The sequence below is a fragment of the Megachile rotundata genome, chromosome 9, assembly GCF_050947335.1.
Source record: "Megachile rotundata isolate GNS110a chromosome 9, iyMegRotu1, whole genome shotgun sequence".
NCBI classification, from domain to species: Eukaryota; Metazoa; Arthropoda; class Insecta; order Hymenoptera; family Megachilidae; genus Megachile; species Megachile rotundata.
The window spans coordinates 11,211,280-11,232,060 of NC_134991.1; the positions used below are offsets into that span (position 1 = coordinate 11,211,280).

Sequence of the window (20,781 nt, forward strand, 5' to 3'; positions counted from 1 at the left end):
TTGATTGAGACTCTGATAATTTCTTTTTTTCAATCTTCTGCCTCTCTAGTCGGCAATATTTTCCCTCCGAAGGCCCGCGTTATTCTCGTACACAAAGCGACGATGGAACATCGCTAAAAAAAGAGGTTAATAGCTACTGGATGAATACCGATCCGTTCTTTCCCTTTAATCGCGCCGAACATTGTAATAAACATCCAGCAACCCTTGTGGACATAATATGTCAAGGATATTTTTTTGTAACAGTTATCTTCTGCGGCTAACAATTTTCTGCTATTGCAGAGAATATACGTAATAAGAATCTTAATAGTTTCTTGTAATTACAGAGAGGGACAGAGTGAATTCTACAGTGGAGAACGAATCTGCATTCCTTGGGGAAAATATGATAATCAAGAAGGAAAAGTACGAATTTCGTTGTTGCTAACAATTTTGGGAATTTGACAGGTTTGTGATGGGTAGACAATTTGGGGATTTTGAGGTTTGGGGGTTCTTGAATATGGAGATTTAGGAATTTACGAGGTTAGGAATTTAGGGACACAGAAATTTGGAGATATGTAAGTTTGGAAACTTAAGAATTTGAAGATATTGGAATTTGGGGTTGTAGGAGTTTGGATGGCAAGACATTTGAGTATTTTAGGATTCAAATCTTTCGAATTTGGGAATTTAGGGATTTCGGGGCTTAGAGATTTGGGAATACAGAGATTTGGAGATGTAAGGATTTAGTGATGTAGAAATTTGGGGATGTGGGGATTTGGAGATGTAGGACTTTGGAGTTGCAGAGATTTGGTGATATACAGATTTGGGGATGTAGGGATCTGGTGATATATAGATTTGGGGATGTAGAAGTTTGAGAATCTAGGAATTTAGGGATATAGATATTTCAGAACATTCAAGTTTGGAAATCCAGCAATTTGTAAATATAGAAATTTGCTAAATATAGAAATTTCCTAAGTATTTAGGAACATTCAGGAACTCTGTATTTTGAAACTTCGAATTTTAGGGATCTAAAGACTCTGATATCTAGAAATTCAGAAATCCTGAAATTTCGAAACCCAGTAAACTTGCCAAATTTCACAATGTAATAGAATAATAAAATTTGCACAATGTAAAGTAATAAAATTTGTGTAGTGATTTGCAAATACTCAAGTTCGCGTATTTAATCCAAAATTAAAAGCAAGCGGTTTCCTCCCCATACGTATTTATCCAAAAAGGAAATCCACGTTTCACCGGAATACACGGGAAAACATTTATTTACCCATTTTCGTAATTTCCTGCGGGTGCAATTAGATTACACAAGGTTATCGGGGTCCCTACTTGATGGCGGATGAAATTTAATATCGTGGAGAGAGCATTTTTAAGCGGCTGGAAAGCAGCACTCGGGGAAATGAGTGCGTGCGCTAGAGTGCCTAACACCTGCACGCGTGTGTACACTACGGGGATGTTTTTAAGGGTGAAACAGCAAAAGTCAAGTTACGACTCGAATGTGGTGAATGCACGCAGAAAACAGAAGCTAAATGAATATACACAGGTTGAGTATCTTCAAATCTGTAAGGCCCAGAGATCAATTAGTGTAACCAAAATTGAATGGAACAAAATAGCCTATCATATAACGATAATAATTTTTGTCCAAGTGGAGGCGTTTTGACAATCTGAAACATTGTTTGCTATGAGTAATAATAATGACGCAAATCTAGATGGCAAAATGTGGTGACCCACCCTATATATTATGATTAGTCGTTTATGAGAATTTTTGCCGAACAGAAATTTGTCTTCACAATGTCTTCACGTTCTGATACTCCTACATCTCAAAATTACAACATCCCCAAATTCTCAAATTACCAATCCCCAAGTTACGCTGAAGAATCCCTGAAAGTCAACTATAATCAACTAAAATTAATAGTAAATTCTCCTCTCGCCTTAACCCTGGATAAATCAAATTTGCTCTCGACTAATCGGCAGGATCTAACCGTGATATTCATACCGGAAAAAGTGTACGACCACAGCACAGGGATTTACCAGACCGCAAACGATCATTTATCAAATTTTCAATCCGGTTGAAGAGGAAGTTAAGTTTCGACGAGCGCGCCAGAATCGCTACTTTCCGCTTAATACAAGCATTGACGGGTGGGAAACGAATAAAGAGGGGAGCCGGTGGCAAGGTTGGTTCGCGGGTTAATGCAAAAGTTCCAGGAAGAAGAAAGGGAGAAAAATGGCAGCGTACCTTTTGTTCCCGGAGCTGAGCCTCGAGAACGTCGGCTGTGTGGCCCACGGCCCGCATTTTCTCCAGCCGGGTTTCCATTCGCGCCAGCCATACCTCCACCTCGTTCCTCTTCGCCTCGTATCTCTGGCTGTCGCCGAGCATCGCGTCCAACTCCGTCTTCCTTTGCATCATTTTCGAGTTCATCTCGTCCCAGTGTTCCCTCAGCTTCGTAACTGCAACAGAATATCAACGCGTTTTATAATATAGATACATTCATCTTGTACGAGGCGTTTCGACGAACAATGTTCGATTATTTAGCAAAGAATTTTGTACGCTATCCTGTGGTCAAATCTGACCAACGTTGAAAGGATTAACTTAATTATTTACAACTATGACTATACTTGTATATCTCTACACCTTTCAATACTTATGCTCTTATACCGTATATATCCTATTATCCCTATATCTTTAAATCCTATTCAGTAGTCAGATGCCGCTGAAAATTTGGTCAAATTTACGACTATACCAAGCGTATAAGTTCTTTTGAAATTCCTTTTAAATTCTTTGTAGGATCATCTAGATGCAAAAATAAATTTTCCGAATGTATTCTTCTTTTCAGACATCTGTCTAGTATCCTAATCTAAAATCCAAGCTTGAATATAAAATATAGAAATCTATTGTAGTCTTCGAGAAATAGTAACCGAATAACCGTGCCCTAAATCTAGATAAGACCTTCTTGACTCACATACCAATGCTGATTCAACTCCCTCGTCCACATAATCGCGACCATCACGATCGTTCAGACCATCGGTTGGCATAGAACCAACACAAAATGGTGAAGTCGCGTTCAATGATAAACTAGAGATTGATTAATGCCTCCGGATTGAATTGAAACGTACTGTCTTCGATAAAGATCGTTGATGGAGATAACGGACGTTTTTCATGATGGACGATGATTTATTCGGCTAACGCGGAGTCAGTTGTTTATTGTTTCGATGTAGGCTGGTAGAGGGTGCAGGTTTGATGGGTAACGATAAATTGACTTGTTAAAAAATCATAAACTGTGAAATTGATGGGGGAATAACTGTTTACAGAAAGGAGTAAATTTAGTTCTCTATGTACGGACTATCTCCTCTAATCTTTATATAATATTCTTTCATTCTGTGGACTCTATGCAATATACAGGGTATTATGAACGTGATAAAAAAAGACAAGGTCATTTCGCACGGTTAAAGCAAGCTGAAAATATAAACAATTTTGCACAAAATCTATGAATTCATTATCGTGAACTACAAGAATAATTACAAAATGTATTGTAATGTAAAGGAAACAGCAAAATTAAAAGAGTGTGCAAATAAATGAAGGAAAATGCTAAAATGAATGATTATAAAAAGTGATTTTTCAAATGAGTCTGACAAGTTGTTTTTCTATATTACTCTTCAAAGTGTAGCAGTCATGGTGTAAAGACATTCAAGTAAGAAAAGTCACCATGTTCAGCTTTCAGCAGATGATACGACGTGACAAAAATGTCAAACGTCTGCGTGCTAAACGTCAAATGTCTTCGCCTCTGGAAACGTAACGTAAAAAGAGTGGAAAGAAGCAGAAAACGCTTCCTACTCTTTAACCCTTTTGCTACCCAGCTTGACTATATATCACCAGCTTTAAGTTCCCACTGCATACTAAAGGTGACTATAGCCAGCCACTATATAGCGTTTCTTGAACCCTAAAGGTGATTTTCATCGTCTGCCAACATTTTGCGTAACTGTGATTCAGTATAACGTACATCAAATTCTACGAAGTAACTGATATTTTTCTTTGTTTAATTAACTATCAAATTGATTATTTGATTGACTGACTAATATATTGATTATTTGATTGATTATTTTATTAATTACTGTACTGATTATTTTATTGATCATTTTATTGATTATTTAATTAATTATTTAATTCGTAATTTCATTCACTAGTCTATTGATTATTTTGTCGATAATTTTATTGATTGATTATTTTATTAATTACTCTACTGATTATTTTATTGATCATTTTATTGATTATTTAATTAATTATTTAATTAGTAATTTCATTCACTAGTTTATTGATTATTTTGTCGATAATTTTATTGATTGTTTCATTGATTGATTATTTTATTAATTACTCTACTGATTATTTTATGGATAATTTTATTGATTATTTAATTAATTATTTAATTCGTCATTTCATTCACTAGTTTATTGATTATTTTGTCGATAATTTTATTGATTGTTTCATTGATTGATTATTTTATTAATTACTCTTTGATTATTTTATTTAACTGCAGATTTTTATTTGATATTCTTTGACTGATATTACATAATAATTAATGATAATGAACATAACGAAAACATTAATAATAATAAATAAAAATTTTGTAGAAAAATAAAACATTTCATTTTGACAAATTTTATTTTACTTAAGAATTTCAGGATGACCGTAAATCTATTATATCTTTCAACGATTTTGCTTTTAATTTGACACCGTGATATAATAACCGATATTGGGGTGAAATAGCCGATATTGTTAACTGATAAACTTGTAGAAAAGTTGAGAAAGGTACGGCGATATTCTATCGTGAGGACGTTAATGTAGGTCTGGACAACTCTTGCCCTTCGATCCGACGCCCTCGATTGCCCAGGAGTGACGTCAATAGCCATTAACACCTTATCGACCGGAAGTCTATTAACAGACTTTTTGATGGCAGATGTTATAGACTGAAAACCAATTAATAGTCCTTTAGTCTTTAATAATGTATTCGTAATTGAACCTGGTGCATTTAAAAGGACTATGGTTATTCAGATTACACCTATTAATTTTTAGCTAATATCGATCTCCGAAACGATGGTCATTATTTATTTATTTTATCAATGAATAGATAAAGAAATGTAAAATATTGTTTATTTTAATCCATATTCTCAGCATTCTATTCGTCATATAATAAATTTAACATCTGTCACAAGTTATTACTTTGTGATGAAGATATATGATGACTACTACTTTCCGAATAATTATTTTATTATACAGTATAACTATTATTAACCCATTTTGCCTCAGTGTCAATATTACCCTTCATTTGAGTACACATTCATTGATTTTCATAAAACATGAAATGTACACATATGTTCCCAGTGTACTCATATCAGTACAGTACCAAAGTTTGTAATATGAAGAGATGTATTATTTTTTTTATTATAACAAAAGATTTTTTTGCTCAATAAAGTTGTATTGAATATCTGTACAAGCATCGCTACTCCTTTTTTCAAATAAATGCTTATGAGAATAAATGGGTTAATAATAGTTATATACAAAATGGAGACACAGAAAGTAATAATTGATAAAATATATTTAAGTATTTGGAATTATTTCGAGTGCGATAATTTGAAAATTGAAAGAAACGAAAATTTGTTTTTTAAAAATTCACGTTTATTCTTCAAATAAAGTGTACTTGTTTTTTAGCTCTCGGTTTCGAGTATTTTAAAGGCAGTTCTCCTTCACAAGTGATACGTATAATATTTGCTGCCTTTATCGCCCTGTTCCACCACATGCTTTCTAACCTCTGAAAGGTAGTTGAACCACCTAGGGCGATAACTACTTTAGGTATATTGCCTAGGTTGTTTTAACCCTTAGAGCACGAAGCGGATCGCAGCTGAGCTCTCCATATCACTGAAGAAAATTTCTGCATTTTGTACACTACAAAACCAAGAACACAAAGTTTTAAGCATTTTTCTATATTAATTTGTAACGAGTCAATTTCCATTTGAACATGTATTCAAAGTTTCCAAATTTCACTGCCCCAACATTTTCAAACTACTAAATTCTAAAACTTCGGAAATGTTATATATTCGAAGTCGAAGTTACAAATTTCTGACTTAAAAATTATCGAATTCTCAAAGATTCAAATTACAAAATTTTTGAGTATTCAAATATCTAAATTACAAAATTAACAAATACTCAAATTTTAAAATTTTGAAATGACAAAATTTCTAAATTTTCAAATTTCTCAAGTCCAATAATTTCTAAATCTCTAAATTCCAAAATTCCCAACGTAAGTTGTTGTATTTTTAAATTCATAAACTAACATATCAAAAAATTTCCAAATTCCCAAATTTCTGAATTTGCAAGTCGCTAAATTCCCAAATTCTCAAATTTTCAAATTCTCAAACTCTCAAATTCTCAAATTCCCAAATTCCTAAATTCCCAAATTCTCAAATTCCCAAATTACCAAACTCCTAAGTCTCCAAATCTGTACATGTACAAATCCCAAAATTCTCAAATTCTCAGATTCCCAAATTCCCAAATTCCCAAATCCCCAAATTCCCAAATCCCAAAATTCCCAAATCCCAAAATTCCGAAATCCCAAAATTCCCAAATCCCAAAATTCCCAAATCCCAAAATTCCCAAATCCCAAAATTCCCAAATCCCAAAATTCCCAAATCCCAAAATTCCCAAATCCCAAAATTCCCAAATCCCAAAATTCCCAAATCCCAAAATTCCCAAATCCCAAAATTCCCAAATCCCCTAATTCTCAAATCCCAAAATTCCCAATTCCCAAATCCCAAAATTCCCAAATTCCCAAATTCCCAAATTCCCAAATTCCCAAATTCCCAAATTCCCAAATCCTAAAATTCCCAAATCCCAAAATCCCAAAATCCCCAAATCCCCAAATCCCCAAATCCCCAAATCCCCAAATCCCCAAATCCCCAAATCCCCAAATCCCCAAATCCCCAAATCTCCAAGTCCCCAAATCCCCAAATTCCCAAATCCCCAAATCCCCAAATCCCCAAATCCTCAAACCTCCAAACTCCCAAATCTCCAAATCCCCAAATCTCCAAATCCCCAAATCTCCAAATCCCTAAATTCCCAAATCCTTAATATCCATATATTTTCCAATTTGTGAATCTCCAAATACCAAAATTTTACTGCACTCTGAAAAGATTCCCGATGAAAGACCCTATACAACCCGACAGTACATCAGTCCTTAACTTCTTATAAAATGACGGCTAATGATAGCATCTCAATGCCTAGAAAGGCAAAAGAAATCGTTTGAAAGCCCATTGAAGCTTGCTCTTTCGTCCTTCCAATACTAGGAACAGAATCCGCATAAATAAATAAACATGTCGAGGCTATTAAAGAATCATTCCAATTAATCGATCGCTTGAGCCACAAGAATTGCGCTGTTGGAGATCCTTCAACGAATAAATAGAGCGGAAGAGGTTTTAAATAAAGCAAAGAATCGCATAATCGATGCCATTAAACGACTGCACGTTCCGATTCATCGATACAACCGGCAGACATGCTTTGCAAGCACAAGTACAGAGGCTTGCGAAAGCCTCGTTAATCGAACATGAGGAAACGGGCCACCGGCACGTGTTCACCGTTTCAAGAACCACTTCTCCGGAAGCGGAAGCCCATGTTGAAATTCGCGGCAGGCGCGAGGAATCAGCTGGAAAGTGTCCAAGCTCGAGCAGCTTAGCGAGCCGAGGGCCACAGCTGGAAAAGCAAGCGCAAAGCACTGGCAACGTTTCAACGGATCCGTGTAACAACCAAATTTCCACGCGTGTACATGCTCCGTTTCGTGTACCTTTGATAATGCTACGCGTGCCACCATGTTTCGCAACAGGGTACGAAAACAACCGGATCGAGAGCTTTCTACCACTGCATTTGTCATGGATGCGTGAAGTATTCGGTACACCACATATCCCGTTGTACAGCCATATTTCTCGTAACATAAATTTCATTATTTGAAAATGTGGTGTAAAATAATTATTTCATTCTCTGAAAGACTTGATTATAAGGGACAGTAAATTAATGGAACTTAGAACTGGAAGCGTTACTGGACTTACTCGGATATTACTGCGCATTCATTAGGCGTAGCAACTGCGCAGGTCAGTGGACGCATGCGCAGATGAGATGCGTGCGCAGGTGAGACGCGTACGTAGACGAGCGTGCAATAGAATTTGATGGATATAGAAATATTGCAAGTATCCTAGGTCTACTGACAATGAAAGGGATAATTTTTTGAAGTTGTGATCAAGCTGGACTAAAATTATTACCACTAAAACTGTTTAATCAATAAAATATCCAGTTCACAAACTTCTTACTTCGCATTACAGAACTTATAGAAATTGGTAATTTCATAATTTGGAAATTTGAAATATAGAAATCTGAAAGCTTTGATATCTAAAAATTAAGAAAAATAATAGTATTAAATATATCGACCACATTTCAAAAACCCAAATCCACAAAACTAAGAAATATAAAAATGATGAATGTTAAAATATAAAAATGAAGAACGTTAAGATATAAAAATTAAAAGCTTCAAACCAACTTCGAAACTTTCAGTTCCTCAAGTCTTCGTATTTGAAAACTGAGAACCTATCAAAAATGCAATATCATAAGGATATTTATGTAAACACTCGATAACTTTGAACGCGACTGAATTCACTCTTACAGATTAATTAAAAACTGATCAGCCTCTATCCACTCTCCCGTGCTCGAAACACTTTGATCACACCGGTGTACGTATTGAAATTAATTCACAAGCAACCTCAACTTTCCTAGCTCAAGAGTGTACGTGCCATCTTTAATGTCCCGTCGAACACTTGTCACGCTTCTGACACGAGCTTAGAGGGGGCACACCCTTCGTAGGGGTCGATGAGAGCGAATTGCTCTTGTAATAAGTCATTGAGTGCACCCAACGGGAGACAACGTCCTCGTCTTTCGCTTGGTATCCCTTTACAGACTCGGGGTGATAGATCAAGCCACTTTACTTCCGGTCCCGGGATTCAAGCTCACGTAGTATTACGTCCCGTACGACTCGCGGCCTCTCTTAACTTCGTGACATTAGTTTGCCATGCGTGGCTAGTCGGATTATATCAGTCTGTTACTGTAGCATATGCTTCCGATTACGTGCGAATGCACTACGATCATAATTCTTTCTTACCTGTCCACGAGGAAATTAGTGGTGCTGTTGATGAAAAGAAACTGATAATTCGATCCTCTTGCTTGATACACAGAATAATTTAAGACGTTAGATTCTAGCGTTAATCGGAAAGAAAATGGAAATGAAGTTTGCGCTTAACTGAGGAGACAAAATTAGTAAAGATCTGTGATAGAAAATATTTAAGCCTGCACTAGAATGTTTGTTGTAGACAGGTGACAACTTTAAAAGTTCCTAGGTGAAAAGTTTGATGAATTAAACACATGTCGAACATCATAATACCTGATATTTAGTAAACATCTACATGTGTATAAATATAAATATGTACAATAAACTAGATATTATCTTTCATAAAAATAATGCAAGCTCTAATAACAAATAAAAAGGTTGCAGATCTAATTCCTAGAAGATGACTTCCATAAGCTGTTGGAAACTAACAGAGAGGTTAATTAACGACTGATTATCATGGTCCACAAAGAGTTAGTAGCGAAGACGATCATTAAAACGATGCATTGGCCGGAAAATGCAAATTGCAGATACAAAATCATCAAGGACAGATACAAGTAATACAATGTGCCGATCGAACTGTTGACCACGTGATATTCTCTAGAGTCGTGCGTAACCATAGTTAATGATCACGATATTCCCTCCAGGACAACGGAACATTTAACGAACCGACATGCACGTGTGAACTTGCATGTTTACACGAGCAATTCCAACCGACCCAAAATTCTCTGCGAAATTCCCCGAGATCATGATAGATCGATATGCAGACCACGAAATTGTTGCTTCGGGCGTTGAGCGGGAAACTTTCGCGTTCAACAATATCACGTTTATTGAAAATAAAGGCAAAGAAACAGTTTTGACTATGTACATAGTGCGTATACGATGACTTTATACATAGTAGCTTCGGGCAATTTGTTGGATGTTATACTGTACGCCAAATGCCGATGGTCATTGTTTATAACGAAACTTGATGAAATATGAAAGGTTGTATGCTGGATGGATTGGTGGCCGGAGGTTTTCGTTTAATAGGATTTGGGGACTTTTAGACTTACGAATTATTTTGGAATGACACGCTTGGGATTTGGAAATTGAGGGATTTCGAACTTGGTAATTTAGTAAATTGATAATATGGAATTTTTTATTTGCAGTATGGAACTTTGGAATCATGGAATTTCAGAATTTTAGAATTATACAGTTTTGGAATTTTGAAGCGTTGCAATTTTAGAATTTTGGAATTTTGGAATTCGGGAATTTAGGAATTTAGGAATTGGGAAATTGGGTAATTGGGGAATTGGGGAATTTGGGAATTTGGGAATTTGGGAATTCGAGAATTTGGGAATTTAGGAATTGGGAAATTGGGTAATTGGGGAATTCTGGAATTTTGGAATTTAGGAATTGGGGAATTGGGGAATTCTGGAATTTGGGAATTTTGGAATTTTGGAATTTGGGAATTTTGGAATTTGGGAATTTGGGAATGGGGAATTTGGGAATTGGGTAATTGGGTTATTGGGTAATTCTGGAATTTTGGAATTGAGGAATTGAGGAATTGGGGAATTCTGGAATTCTGGAATTTTGGAATTTTAAAATTTTGGAATTTTGGAATTTTGGAATTTTGGAATTTGGGAATTTGGAAATTTTGGAATTTGGGAATTTGGGAATTTGGAAACTTTGTAACAAATCTACAATTTTACACCCTAAAACCAAATATGTAGCTATACATACACCCAACGTGCACCTACATATAAATAATTACATATCTAATTAAAAAATTTCATCCGTATGAAAATTTAAACCTATTACAGTTTGAATCTAAAAATTGTTCGAAGCTGAAGGATTGTCTCCATTTATTAAACCAATTATTCCACATGATATTTAATTGTACAAAGGTAATGTCAAAATGGAGGGTGGGCAAGCTTGATTCACGGATGAAACTGTTCACTTTTGCTTAACCACCAGCTTATTCCCAAGCTGTCACTAAGAGGTAAGTCCAACTGTGGTCACAATTATCCGAATTAGTCGAACAGTTTCGTTGGAATATATTGCAGGCTTTATTAGGAGACTTTTGAAGTCGTTATGACAGCCTGGGCACAGTAATGTGACTATTTAAATGATAGTATATCGTACAAATAAGCTATTTTGTAAAAGAAATATGTATAAACATTCAAATGTATATTTTATAAAATAAATAATAACATGTACGAATATTCAATGTATCAGTCATTTAACACAAAAATTGTGTCCATCAATTCCTTTGTCTACTTAGACCACAAGAAATCTACTTATCATAGAGATCTATTTAACACCACAAGTTAAAAGCTTATTCTATACTTTATTTCATGTACAAAAAGAAAGAAAAATATTTGGAACGAATAATGGTTCATTTTCCAGCACATCAGGCCTATTTGCAAATGATCACTGAAGATTAAAGGAACACCTTCATCACTAATTCTTACATCGAATTATAACTTGATGTTAATTGACAAAAATATATGCTGCGGAATAAAATTTTAGCTACGACCGACTTGAGCTTACACATCTTCAGAACCGACAAAACTTTTTGGCCAAGCAAACAGGAACAACAAAACGTCGAAACTTTATGTTCGTAATGGCAGGCATGTTTCAGGTTGTTCTCGACCTCGTTAAACAGCCTCGTCAAAAGATTTCCAGGAACCATTGGCCAAGTGGATTAGCTACGAACGTGGACGAAAGTTCGAAAGGAAAGTTGCACGGTCCGTTGTTCCCGAATTTAAAGATACCGGTATCCGGATGTCCGAGCAAATAAAGAAAGTCATCCAACGAATCAAGAATGGCACAGAGCATCCTTGGCTTCCCCGGCAACGTCATTTCTCTTTTCCACTATGTGCACTGGATATCTCTACCTCGAGTGTCGGTAAACAGAGTCAGCCCGAGTGTTCGAGTGGTTTTTCGAGCCAGTGGGAATCGAGAAATTGAAGAAGTTCACTGGTTAAAATTCTAACGTTCTCTGAGAAACTTAGACTGTACGCCTCGCGGGAGAAACTTCAATTAAACTTGAAGGAAAATGCGACTTTCCGTTAACGAGGAAAAATAATACCAGAGATTTTTATTCCCGAGTAGTTAGTTTTAATATTGACAGTACGAGTAGCTTTATGTAGGAAAAGAAAGTGGTTGGCCAAGATATGAACCATTTGTGGAAAAAATGGATCACCCAAATTTCAAATGTCCGAATTAACAAATTCAATGAATATTGTCAATACAGTATTATCAATAAATATTAAAAACCCTAATATATCAACCACCTAAAATCTCCAGCAGAACGTGCAATTGAAACTGCGAACAAAAGCTATTAGAAAGCTAAAAGAAACAAAGGGCATTTGGTTCTCGAATCTCGGTTCCCCGAGCATTTCACGCAAAGCGATAAAAAGAGTCCAGCTGCGAAAGGAAACTCTGACCATTAGGGTCCAAATAGGAGAGCCCGGAGAAGATACCGCAGAATTCAAGGAACGAAACTTTACACCTGACGAAATGGAATTTCCGATAAACTTCGAGCCAGACGACTCGAAGACAACGGCTGTTTCGCGAGATTCCGTCTTCCATTACTGGACCACGAGTTTCATGCTGTGTATTTCGAAACACCAGTGAGCGACGAAATATACAAGGAAACGTTGTTATGAAGCAGGATACGTGATACGCGTGCAGAAGGCAGACATTTTCGACGCGGCCTGTGCACCGACCTCTTCATAACCGTTTCAAAAAGGTACATACGTCACCTGTCGACTCTCTTTCTCTCTCGCGCTCTTCGTCTCTCCTTCTCTTTCGTAGGTGCCTCTGGAAGGTGGATAATAAAGAGATTAACGACTCCCACGTGTGTGCCTGGCCGCAAAGCGCTCTAGAGTATGGGATGCTCGTTCGCAAGGCCGTTTGCGCTCCTCTCCTCGTGAAAACTTAACGCGATATACGTGCGGACGCGGGCTTAAATTCTGAGCAGATTTAAAACGGTACTTCGAGGGCCCATCTGGGTATGGAGATTAAAAGAAGTGTCTGATAATCTGAGAAACGGCCGGTAATTTGGGGAACAAGAATTAATCGAGATATATTTAATTAGACAAAAAATAATATAATTAGAATTTTATAAGATTTGAGGCATTTCGTGGGATTTGATGGAACCTGATGCAACTATGCAGAATTTGATAATAAGCGACAAAATACGATGGAGATCGACAGCATCCGCAATCAAAATGCATCTTACATTCTTTAGCTTACAGAAATTATTAAAACACTTCAGTCAAAATGTCTGTTATCTCCTAACGAGGTGAAGAACAGTTACATAAATTAATCACTGTTCTATTTATTATTTATTCATGCGGAATCTTGATATCTGGTAGAATATCTTTAAAGGATCTTTTGAAAATTCATTCTAGTACTTCATTTCACATTCTATACGAAATTGGAAATCTTGTTTTTGAAATACGCCTTACAATTTTTAAGTAGTCATAAAATTACAATTACTAAGGAAAAGGCTATAGTAAACTCAGTACACATAATACTGAGATGTTGACCCTACAATAAAGTTAAAACAATTCTTTTCTCAGTAAGAATTCCAAGCAGCCTGAACGGAAAGTTCAGCGTGGATCGTACACATCCCACACAGAACGCGATAATGTAAAGGTAATTGCTCATCAAACGTCCGTAAACCCGGCGCTAAGTATGTAAATATATTTTGTGGCCTCCACGAACAAAGTAGTGAATCTCACTGATAGAAAGTGCAAAGCAACAGGAAGTGTCTCCGATCGTCGAGGGACAATCGATAGGTCGAACGATCGTGTAAACATCGTGTAAACGAGCAAGTTCGATCGGAGGGTCGCGAGACTCGCGCTAGTCTCTGCGGTTTCACACGCGTCGAACTACTCCTCCGCACGTTCGAGGCGGAATTTCATTAAGCAAACACGCTCGCACGCTTCGAAACTCGTTACGCGAACCTTATTATCGCGGCGCGTTACAAGGACGGGAGGTCCGCAAAGGATCGTCGAATAAAACGAGGAAACGGAGGTGAACGATGCGCTCGAACGAGGCGCAACAATGCTTGTCGAGGAATTAAAAGTTTTCGTGTTGCTGGAAATCGCTCGTTGACGAAGTTTTACTGCGCGTGTCGAACGATTCTACTTTAAACAGCTGTGTTTGTATTACCGTTCGTAATTACAACGAAGAATCCTGAACTCTCAACTTTGGACAGCCTTGTAACTCTCTCGACGGAACTTTTGTTAAATAGAGAATAGTACTAACCGGATTACGATTTATAAGAGTATGATGAATTTTGTAATACGATTGGTGTTTGCACCGATTATTTGAATACACTTTTCTATTTATAATATGACCAGAGCTGGTACCTATTAGGAAATCTGCATGTTGTGTATGTAAATGCATAGACATGTGTATACATTCATGTTCATATGTACATATGTGTACATGTAAATGCATATACATGTGTGTACATTCATATTAATATGTACACATATATGTACATGTAAATGCACATACACGTGTGTACATTCATATTCATATGTACACATATGTATACATGTATATGCATATACATGTGTGTACATTCATATTCATATGTACACATATGTATACATGTATATGCATATACATGTGTGCCCATGCACATTCATATGCACAGATATGTGTACATGTATATGCATGTACATATACACATATCTGTGCACATGTATATGCATATACATGTGTGTTCAGACACATTCATATGTACAGATATGTGTACATGTATATACATATGCATGTGTATATGCACATGCATACGCACATGTATATAATATGTATATACATATGCGTGTGTATATGTATATGTAAATGTATATGTATATTGAAAATACGATAACTGAATTAATTAATTAAAACAGTGACTTTTTAACAAAATATTAAAAACAATTTTTTCAACTACCAAACTTATAGTTTTAAATATTTTTCATGGCACTTGAAGTAAGAATAGTGATCAATCTATCTGGACTTATTACATGGAGTAAAAATGAATTTACAGGAAATATCTAGAATATTAATCTTAATTAGAATGAATAACTATATTCTTAATTCGATGCCAGAATGCAGAACTAAGTAGCGAAATGAATTAAGATCGATCGAAGTTAGGAACAATTAACCTTCAAGGCAAATTAATTGCATTCAAACCAATTTATCAAGTTTATCTTTTGTTTTGTGCATTTTGCACGTTCCTAAATCATTTTTCCAATATAACGCATGGCCGTGCAAATTGACTTGATTATTCGAGTGAACTCGCAGGAACATTTTTATGGACAGAAAAGAGCAATTTTTTTAAAAGCGTACAACAATTGCTTTAATTGATACTAATCGTATCAATTCGAGATACAATGTCGCCTGTTTTATGTTTAAAATTGGCAGCCGCTTCCTTTTTCCCCTGTTCCTCCCCTACAGCATGATTGATCGATCTAACCACTTCGTCGTGGAGCTCGCTGAAATTACCCGGCGATTCGTGCAAATTGTTTGCAAATTACGATCGATTTTGGAGACCCCGATTCGAATAGCAATCAAGAGACAGAAAAAAACACATTTGACAGAGAAAAAAACGAATTTGATCGCCTGCTCTATGCATATTTTAAATATTTATTAGTATCAATATTATGTGTGAATTTATTTCGATAACAAATTATTTAGTAATAAATATTATGTATCTTGATAGAAGCAATTATGTAATTAATTATTCTAATGACAAATTTAATTCATAATTGAATTTCCTTTCGAACTATAATTATTAGTCGAAACATCTAATTGGCAATTAAATTATAATAATTCATTGAATGATTTTACTGATTAATTAAGACTTGTTAATGAAGAATACAAGTTCAATTTTTAATTTTATTCGCAAAATTGAAACTAATGTCTTAACGGTATCTAGTACATTTTAGATTTTAAAAATTTTATCCTAAATTGTAATTTCGCTAAAATAATTATTACAATTCGGCACTATTGAATTGTAAAATTTGGATAGAAAAATTAGTAATATTGATAAATTGCAAAATTTAAATAGGAATATTACGAATATGATTTAATTATAAAATTTAACTAAGAATATTACAAATATTATTGAATTATAAAATTTAACTAAGAATATTACAAATGTTATTGAATTATAAAATTTAACTAAGAATATTACAAACATTATTGAATTATAAAATTTGACTAGAAATTTTATTAATAATATGGAATTGCAAAATTTAAAAAGGAATATTACAAATATTATTAAATTGTAAAATTGTAACAGTAAAATTAACAATATTATTAAATCGTGAAATTTAGGAATGAGGATTAAAAACTTACTGAATAAAATCTGACTGCAGCACAGCGTTTCGAGCACGAGAAAAGTTAACGAAAATTGTTTTCCCCTTGTAAAGGATGTATTAAAGCACTGATGGCTCGTGTCCTAAGGGCGTGCAAAATATCCAAACCAGTGTACAAACCTGAGTGCGAAGGAATTTAAAGCAAACTCAAACGAGGTTAAACTCTGCGTACATTCTACAGAGTGTGAATTTAACCTATGAGCGTTTGCAGAAACGGTATACGTGTGTCGACGGATTTTGCAAGAATCAGGAACGATTCATAGCACGACGAAGAGAAGAGACTCTGGGAACTTTCAGTTGGTTTTAATGCGATTAGATCACGAAATGGCAACGAGATGAATCAGCCCCTCTATCTTCCCTCGGTGTTCGGACAAAAGACCGAAATAAATAATCCTTTGGAAGCGTGAATGAATTTAGTCTTCGTGAACCTTGCCGATTTCTATTCAGAACCTTCTTTCGAGATTAAATACCGTTTCTTTCCACTTGGAGGAGAAGAAGGGAATGTTGCATAATATAGTGTTATTTAATAAGGAAATGTTCTTGTTACTGGAATAATGACAAGAACGGATGTGTTATGTATCATTTTTTAGAAATTAAATTTGTGATATTGTGATGCTTATAAAGTTCTTTATGTATCTAATATTTTATACATCTCTTACTTTTAGTTTTCTATGTTGATATTTTCACATTTTTAAGAGATAAGTAACATTTTTTTCGAAACTGAATTTTGACATTGTAACATTCATAAAATAGTATTTTCAGTTTCCTTCATTGCTATCATACTTTCAAATTTTCAAGAGATAATAGAAAATTTGTAATAACTGAAAATCTAAAGCTAAATTTGAGAAACTGTATATTTAATAATCTAGCCATTTAGAAATTCAGAAATGCAGAAATTTGAGTATTTAACAAATGTGGTAAATTGGAGAAATTAAAAAAAAAAATTTGGTAATATAAATATTTAGCATCGCAGAAATTTGAAAATTTTAATACCTGCCGATTTATGAAATTTAAGGACTCATGATAAAAATAGAAAATTTGGTAACGTAAATATTTAAGATCATAGAAATATGGAAATTTAAATATTTGCAAATTTATCAAATTTAAGTTACTTACACGGTCAGGGATTTGAAAACGTGAAAATTGGAAAATTTTGATGCAAATGTACACATCATATACGCCATATGCACACTTGCTCCATGAACAGTTGATACATACTGGGTTTCATTCGATATGCAACAGTCCAAGTTCTCATGAATAGATTCTTGAAATGCACTAACAATCGAATCAGATTAGCTGAAGCGAATTGCTGTATCACATTCGATAGAACCCTATAAAAATAAATCGACTGGTCACTCTATGAACCTAGCCTAAAAAAATCATTGCCGCCAGCAGAAAAGGCGAGAACGTTCAATTTTCACGACAAAACGAACACGTTGCGGCTCGTGAGTATCCTTATTTACACACGATTTGCATGACGCTCTGTCTGAAATGTTAAACCGTGCCGACACCTCGTTAACGTAAGCACAACAGCGAAATATTTGCGCCAACAGCGGCGCGCATTAAGATGCCCGTGTCGAACAACCGGCTGAGCACACAAGAAAACCCCGGAGCTGGGAAGCTTCTTAGGTTCGCATCGATTTGCATAGAAAGTGTCCGTTCTCCGACGGAAACGCGACTACAGAAGGGACATGACTGTGCCATGGGACGAACACAGCCAATTAAAATGGCTATCCAATTTCGTCTAGGCTTCTCGAGCCGTTTTTGTCTCGTCTGACTGACGTCTATCTTGTCTCCGTCATAAACGTACCGGGAAAATTGATTATAAAATTTTTCAGGTATGCGGTCAACGAATCTGTATTCTGCGGAACATTTGAAAATTTGGAAACTTGAACGTTTGGAAATTTGGAAATCTTGTGTTGATTGAACTTCAACTTAACCCCTTCCCAAATACCTAATTTCCCAAAGGTCCTCAAATATGAAAATTTGAACATTTAGAAATAAGAACTTTGGAAAAGTAAAAATTTGAAAACTTGTAGACACAAAAATTGCAAGAATTTAAGAATTTTTTACATTTCCAACTATCCAAGTATCCTCAAATCTCAAAACCTCCAAATCTTTAAATTCTGAACATTCCAAATATCCAAAATTAAAGACTTTAAACTTTGAAATTCCAAAATCCCTCTGCATTTTATCTATATCTCTTTATCACTATATCTCGTTGTTCGCGAGTTCATCAACGTACTTAATCCGCCCACCACTGACATACCATAATAATTAGTCCACTCTCCTTTGTCCTCTCATTACTAAATAATTAATACCGAATAGTCAACATCGTCCACCCCGCTAAACACAATATACTCTAATAAACGTGACCAGTCATATTTCCTACCAGTTCCAAAGTTTATCAAGCAATTTTTCTTCCCTCTCGTCCTCGCAGTTGTTCCGATTATATCAGCGAGTGTGCTCGACCAAATATTTCGAGTTTCTCAAAAGCGGTTAACGAGCCACGCTCTCAAAAGAGCACAACTCTCCTACTTCGTTCGCGGAAGCGAACAGAGAAACAGAAGAGAATCGGTCGGAAAGCTCGGGGACCTCGTTACCGTGAAATTTTCCAGGGAAAATTCGCGAGTAGTGACGCGGACTATAAAGAAGACAAACCGTGCAATCGGTGCGACGCAACCGCTATCGAAGTGGCCGCTGCGGAATCGCCGCTCGACACGCGAGAATTATCACGCCATCCTGAATTATACGCTTTTTTCCGTCTCCCTTTTTTACCTTCGAAAGCTTAGGTAATTTTACTGGTCCGATACTTGCTGCTGTTTCGTTCGGTTTTAACTCTTAACGACTGGGCTGGGGTTTTTCTACCGCAACGATGTGGAGTTTCAGAGAATACAATGTTTAGGTCACTATGAAAAATGAGTCTTGTTTTACTAGTGCGATACTGGGCGCTGTTACAATTGATTTTAAGTCTCAATCGTCAAGATGGAGTTTTAATACCATAACAATTGATATGGAGCCTCAGAGGCTACAATGTTTAGGTCACTATAAAAAATTAGTCTTATTTTACTGGTATGATAGCTGTTGCAGCTTCGATTGCTATTAACACACACACTGAATTGGAGCTTTTCTACAGTAACAGCCGATGTGGAGTTTCAGAGAATACAATGTTTAGGTTATTATGAAAGATTAGTCTTGTTTTACTAGTGCGATACTGGGCGCTGTTACAATTGATTTTAAGTCTCAATCGTCAAGATGGAGTTTTAATACCATAACAATTAATATGGAGCCTCAGAGGCTACAATGTTTAGGTCACTATGAAAAATTAGTCTTGGTTTACTGGTATGATACCTGTTGCGGCTTCGACTGCTATTAACACACACACTGAATTGGAGTTTTTCTACAGTAACAGCCGATGTGGAGCCTCAGAGAATACAATGTTTAGGTTATTATGAAAGATTAGTCTTATTTTGCTAGGACGATACCTGGAGTGGTTTCGACTGAATTTCACATTTAACCGCTGAGCTGGGTCTTTTCTAGTGCAGCAACCAATGTAGAGCCTCAAAGCGCACAATCTTTGAGCAATTTTGAAAAATTAGTCCTATTTTACTGGTATGATACTTGCTGCTGCTTCGATTGGTTTTAGTTCTTAATTGCTGAGTTGGAGTTGTAGTACCGTAACGATTGATGTGGAGCCTCAGAGATACCAATGTTTACGTCGTTATGACTTTCATTTGCTGTTGAAGTAGGTCTCGGTGAAGCACAATATTTAAACGAAAATAAGTTTAACTAAATAACTAAGATTTGACCACTCGAATCGTCAAATAAGCAGAGTGCTAAGTTTTCAAAATACTAAATTTCTGAATTCTCAAATTCTCAACATTCCTAAATCTTAAATTCCTCTATTAATACAATATCAGAATCAGAAATTTTCGAATTCTCAAATAACCAAATTTCCTAAACACTTAAATTCCTCAAAACTTCCTAACTCTCAAATTATAAAAATTCCCAAATTCTTATATCTTGTCCAACTTAAAAAATTGCTAATTTCTGAGACTCTAGCTTTCCATATCCTAGTATTTTAATCGGCATATTTTCAAGCTCACAAATTTTTAAAAATTCAAAACGTCAAATTTCTTGTCTCAAATTCCTCAAAATTCCTTGCCTCAAATTTGTAAAAAATGCAAACATCAAGTTCCTTGTTCCAAATTGATAAAAATTCCATGTCTGAAATT

At 35.5% G+C, this 20,781-nt stretch overlaps 1 protein-coding gene across 4 annotated transcripts in view; it reads right to left on the bottom strand.

Annotated features, from left to right (window-relative positions):
• Positions 1-20,781, bottom strand: part of LOC100876889 (dystrophin, isoforms A/C/F/G/H) — a 758,772-nt gene that overhangs the window by 503,447 nt on the left and 234,544 nt on the right. For all 4 annotated transcript variants that reach the window (XM_076535871.1, XM_076535870.1, XM_076535872.1 and 1 more), the window contains one exon: positions 2,219-2,430. In XM_076535871.1, the coding sequence (XP_076391986.1) occupies positions 2,219-2,430 (212 nt within the window). The remainder of the gene's footprint in view (positions 1-2,218; positions 2,431-20,781) is intronic.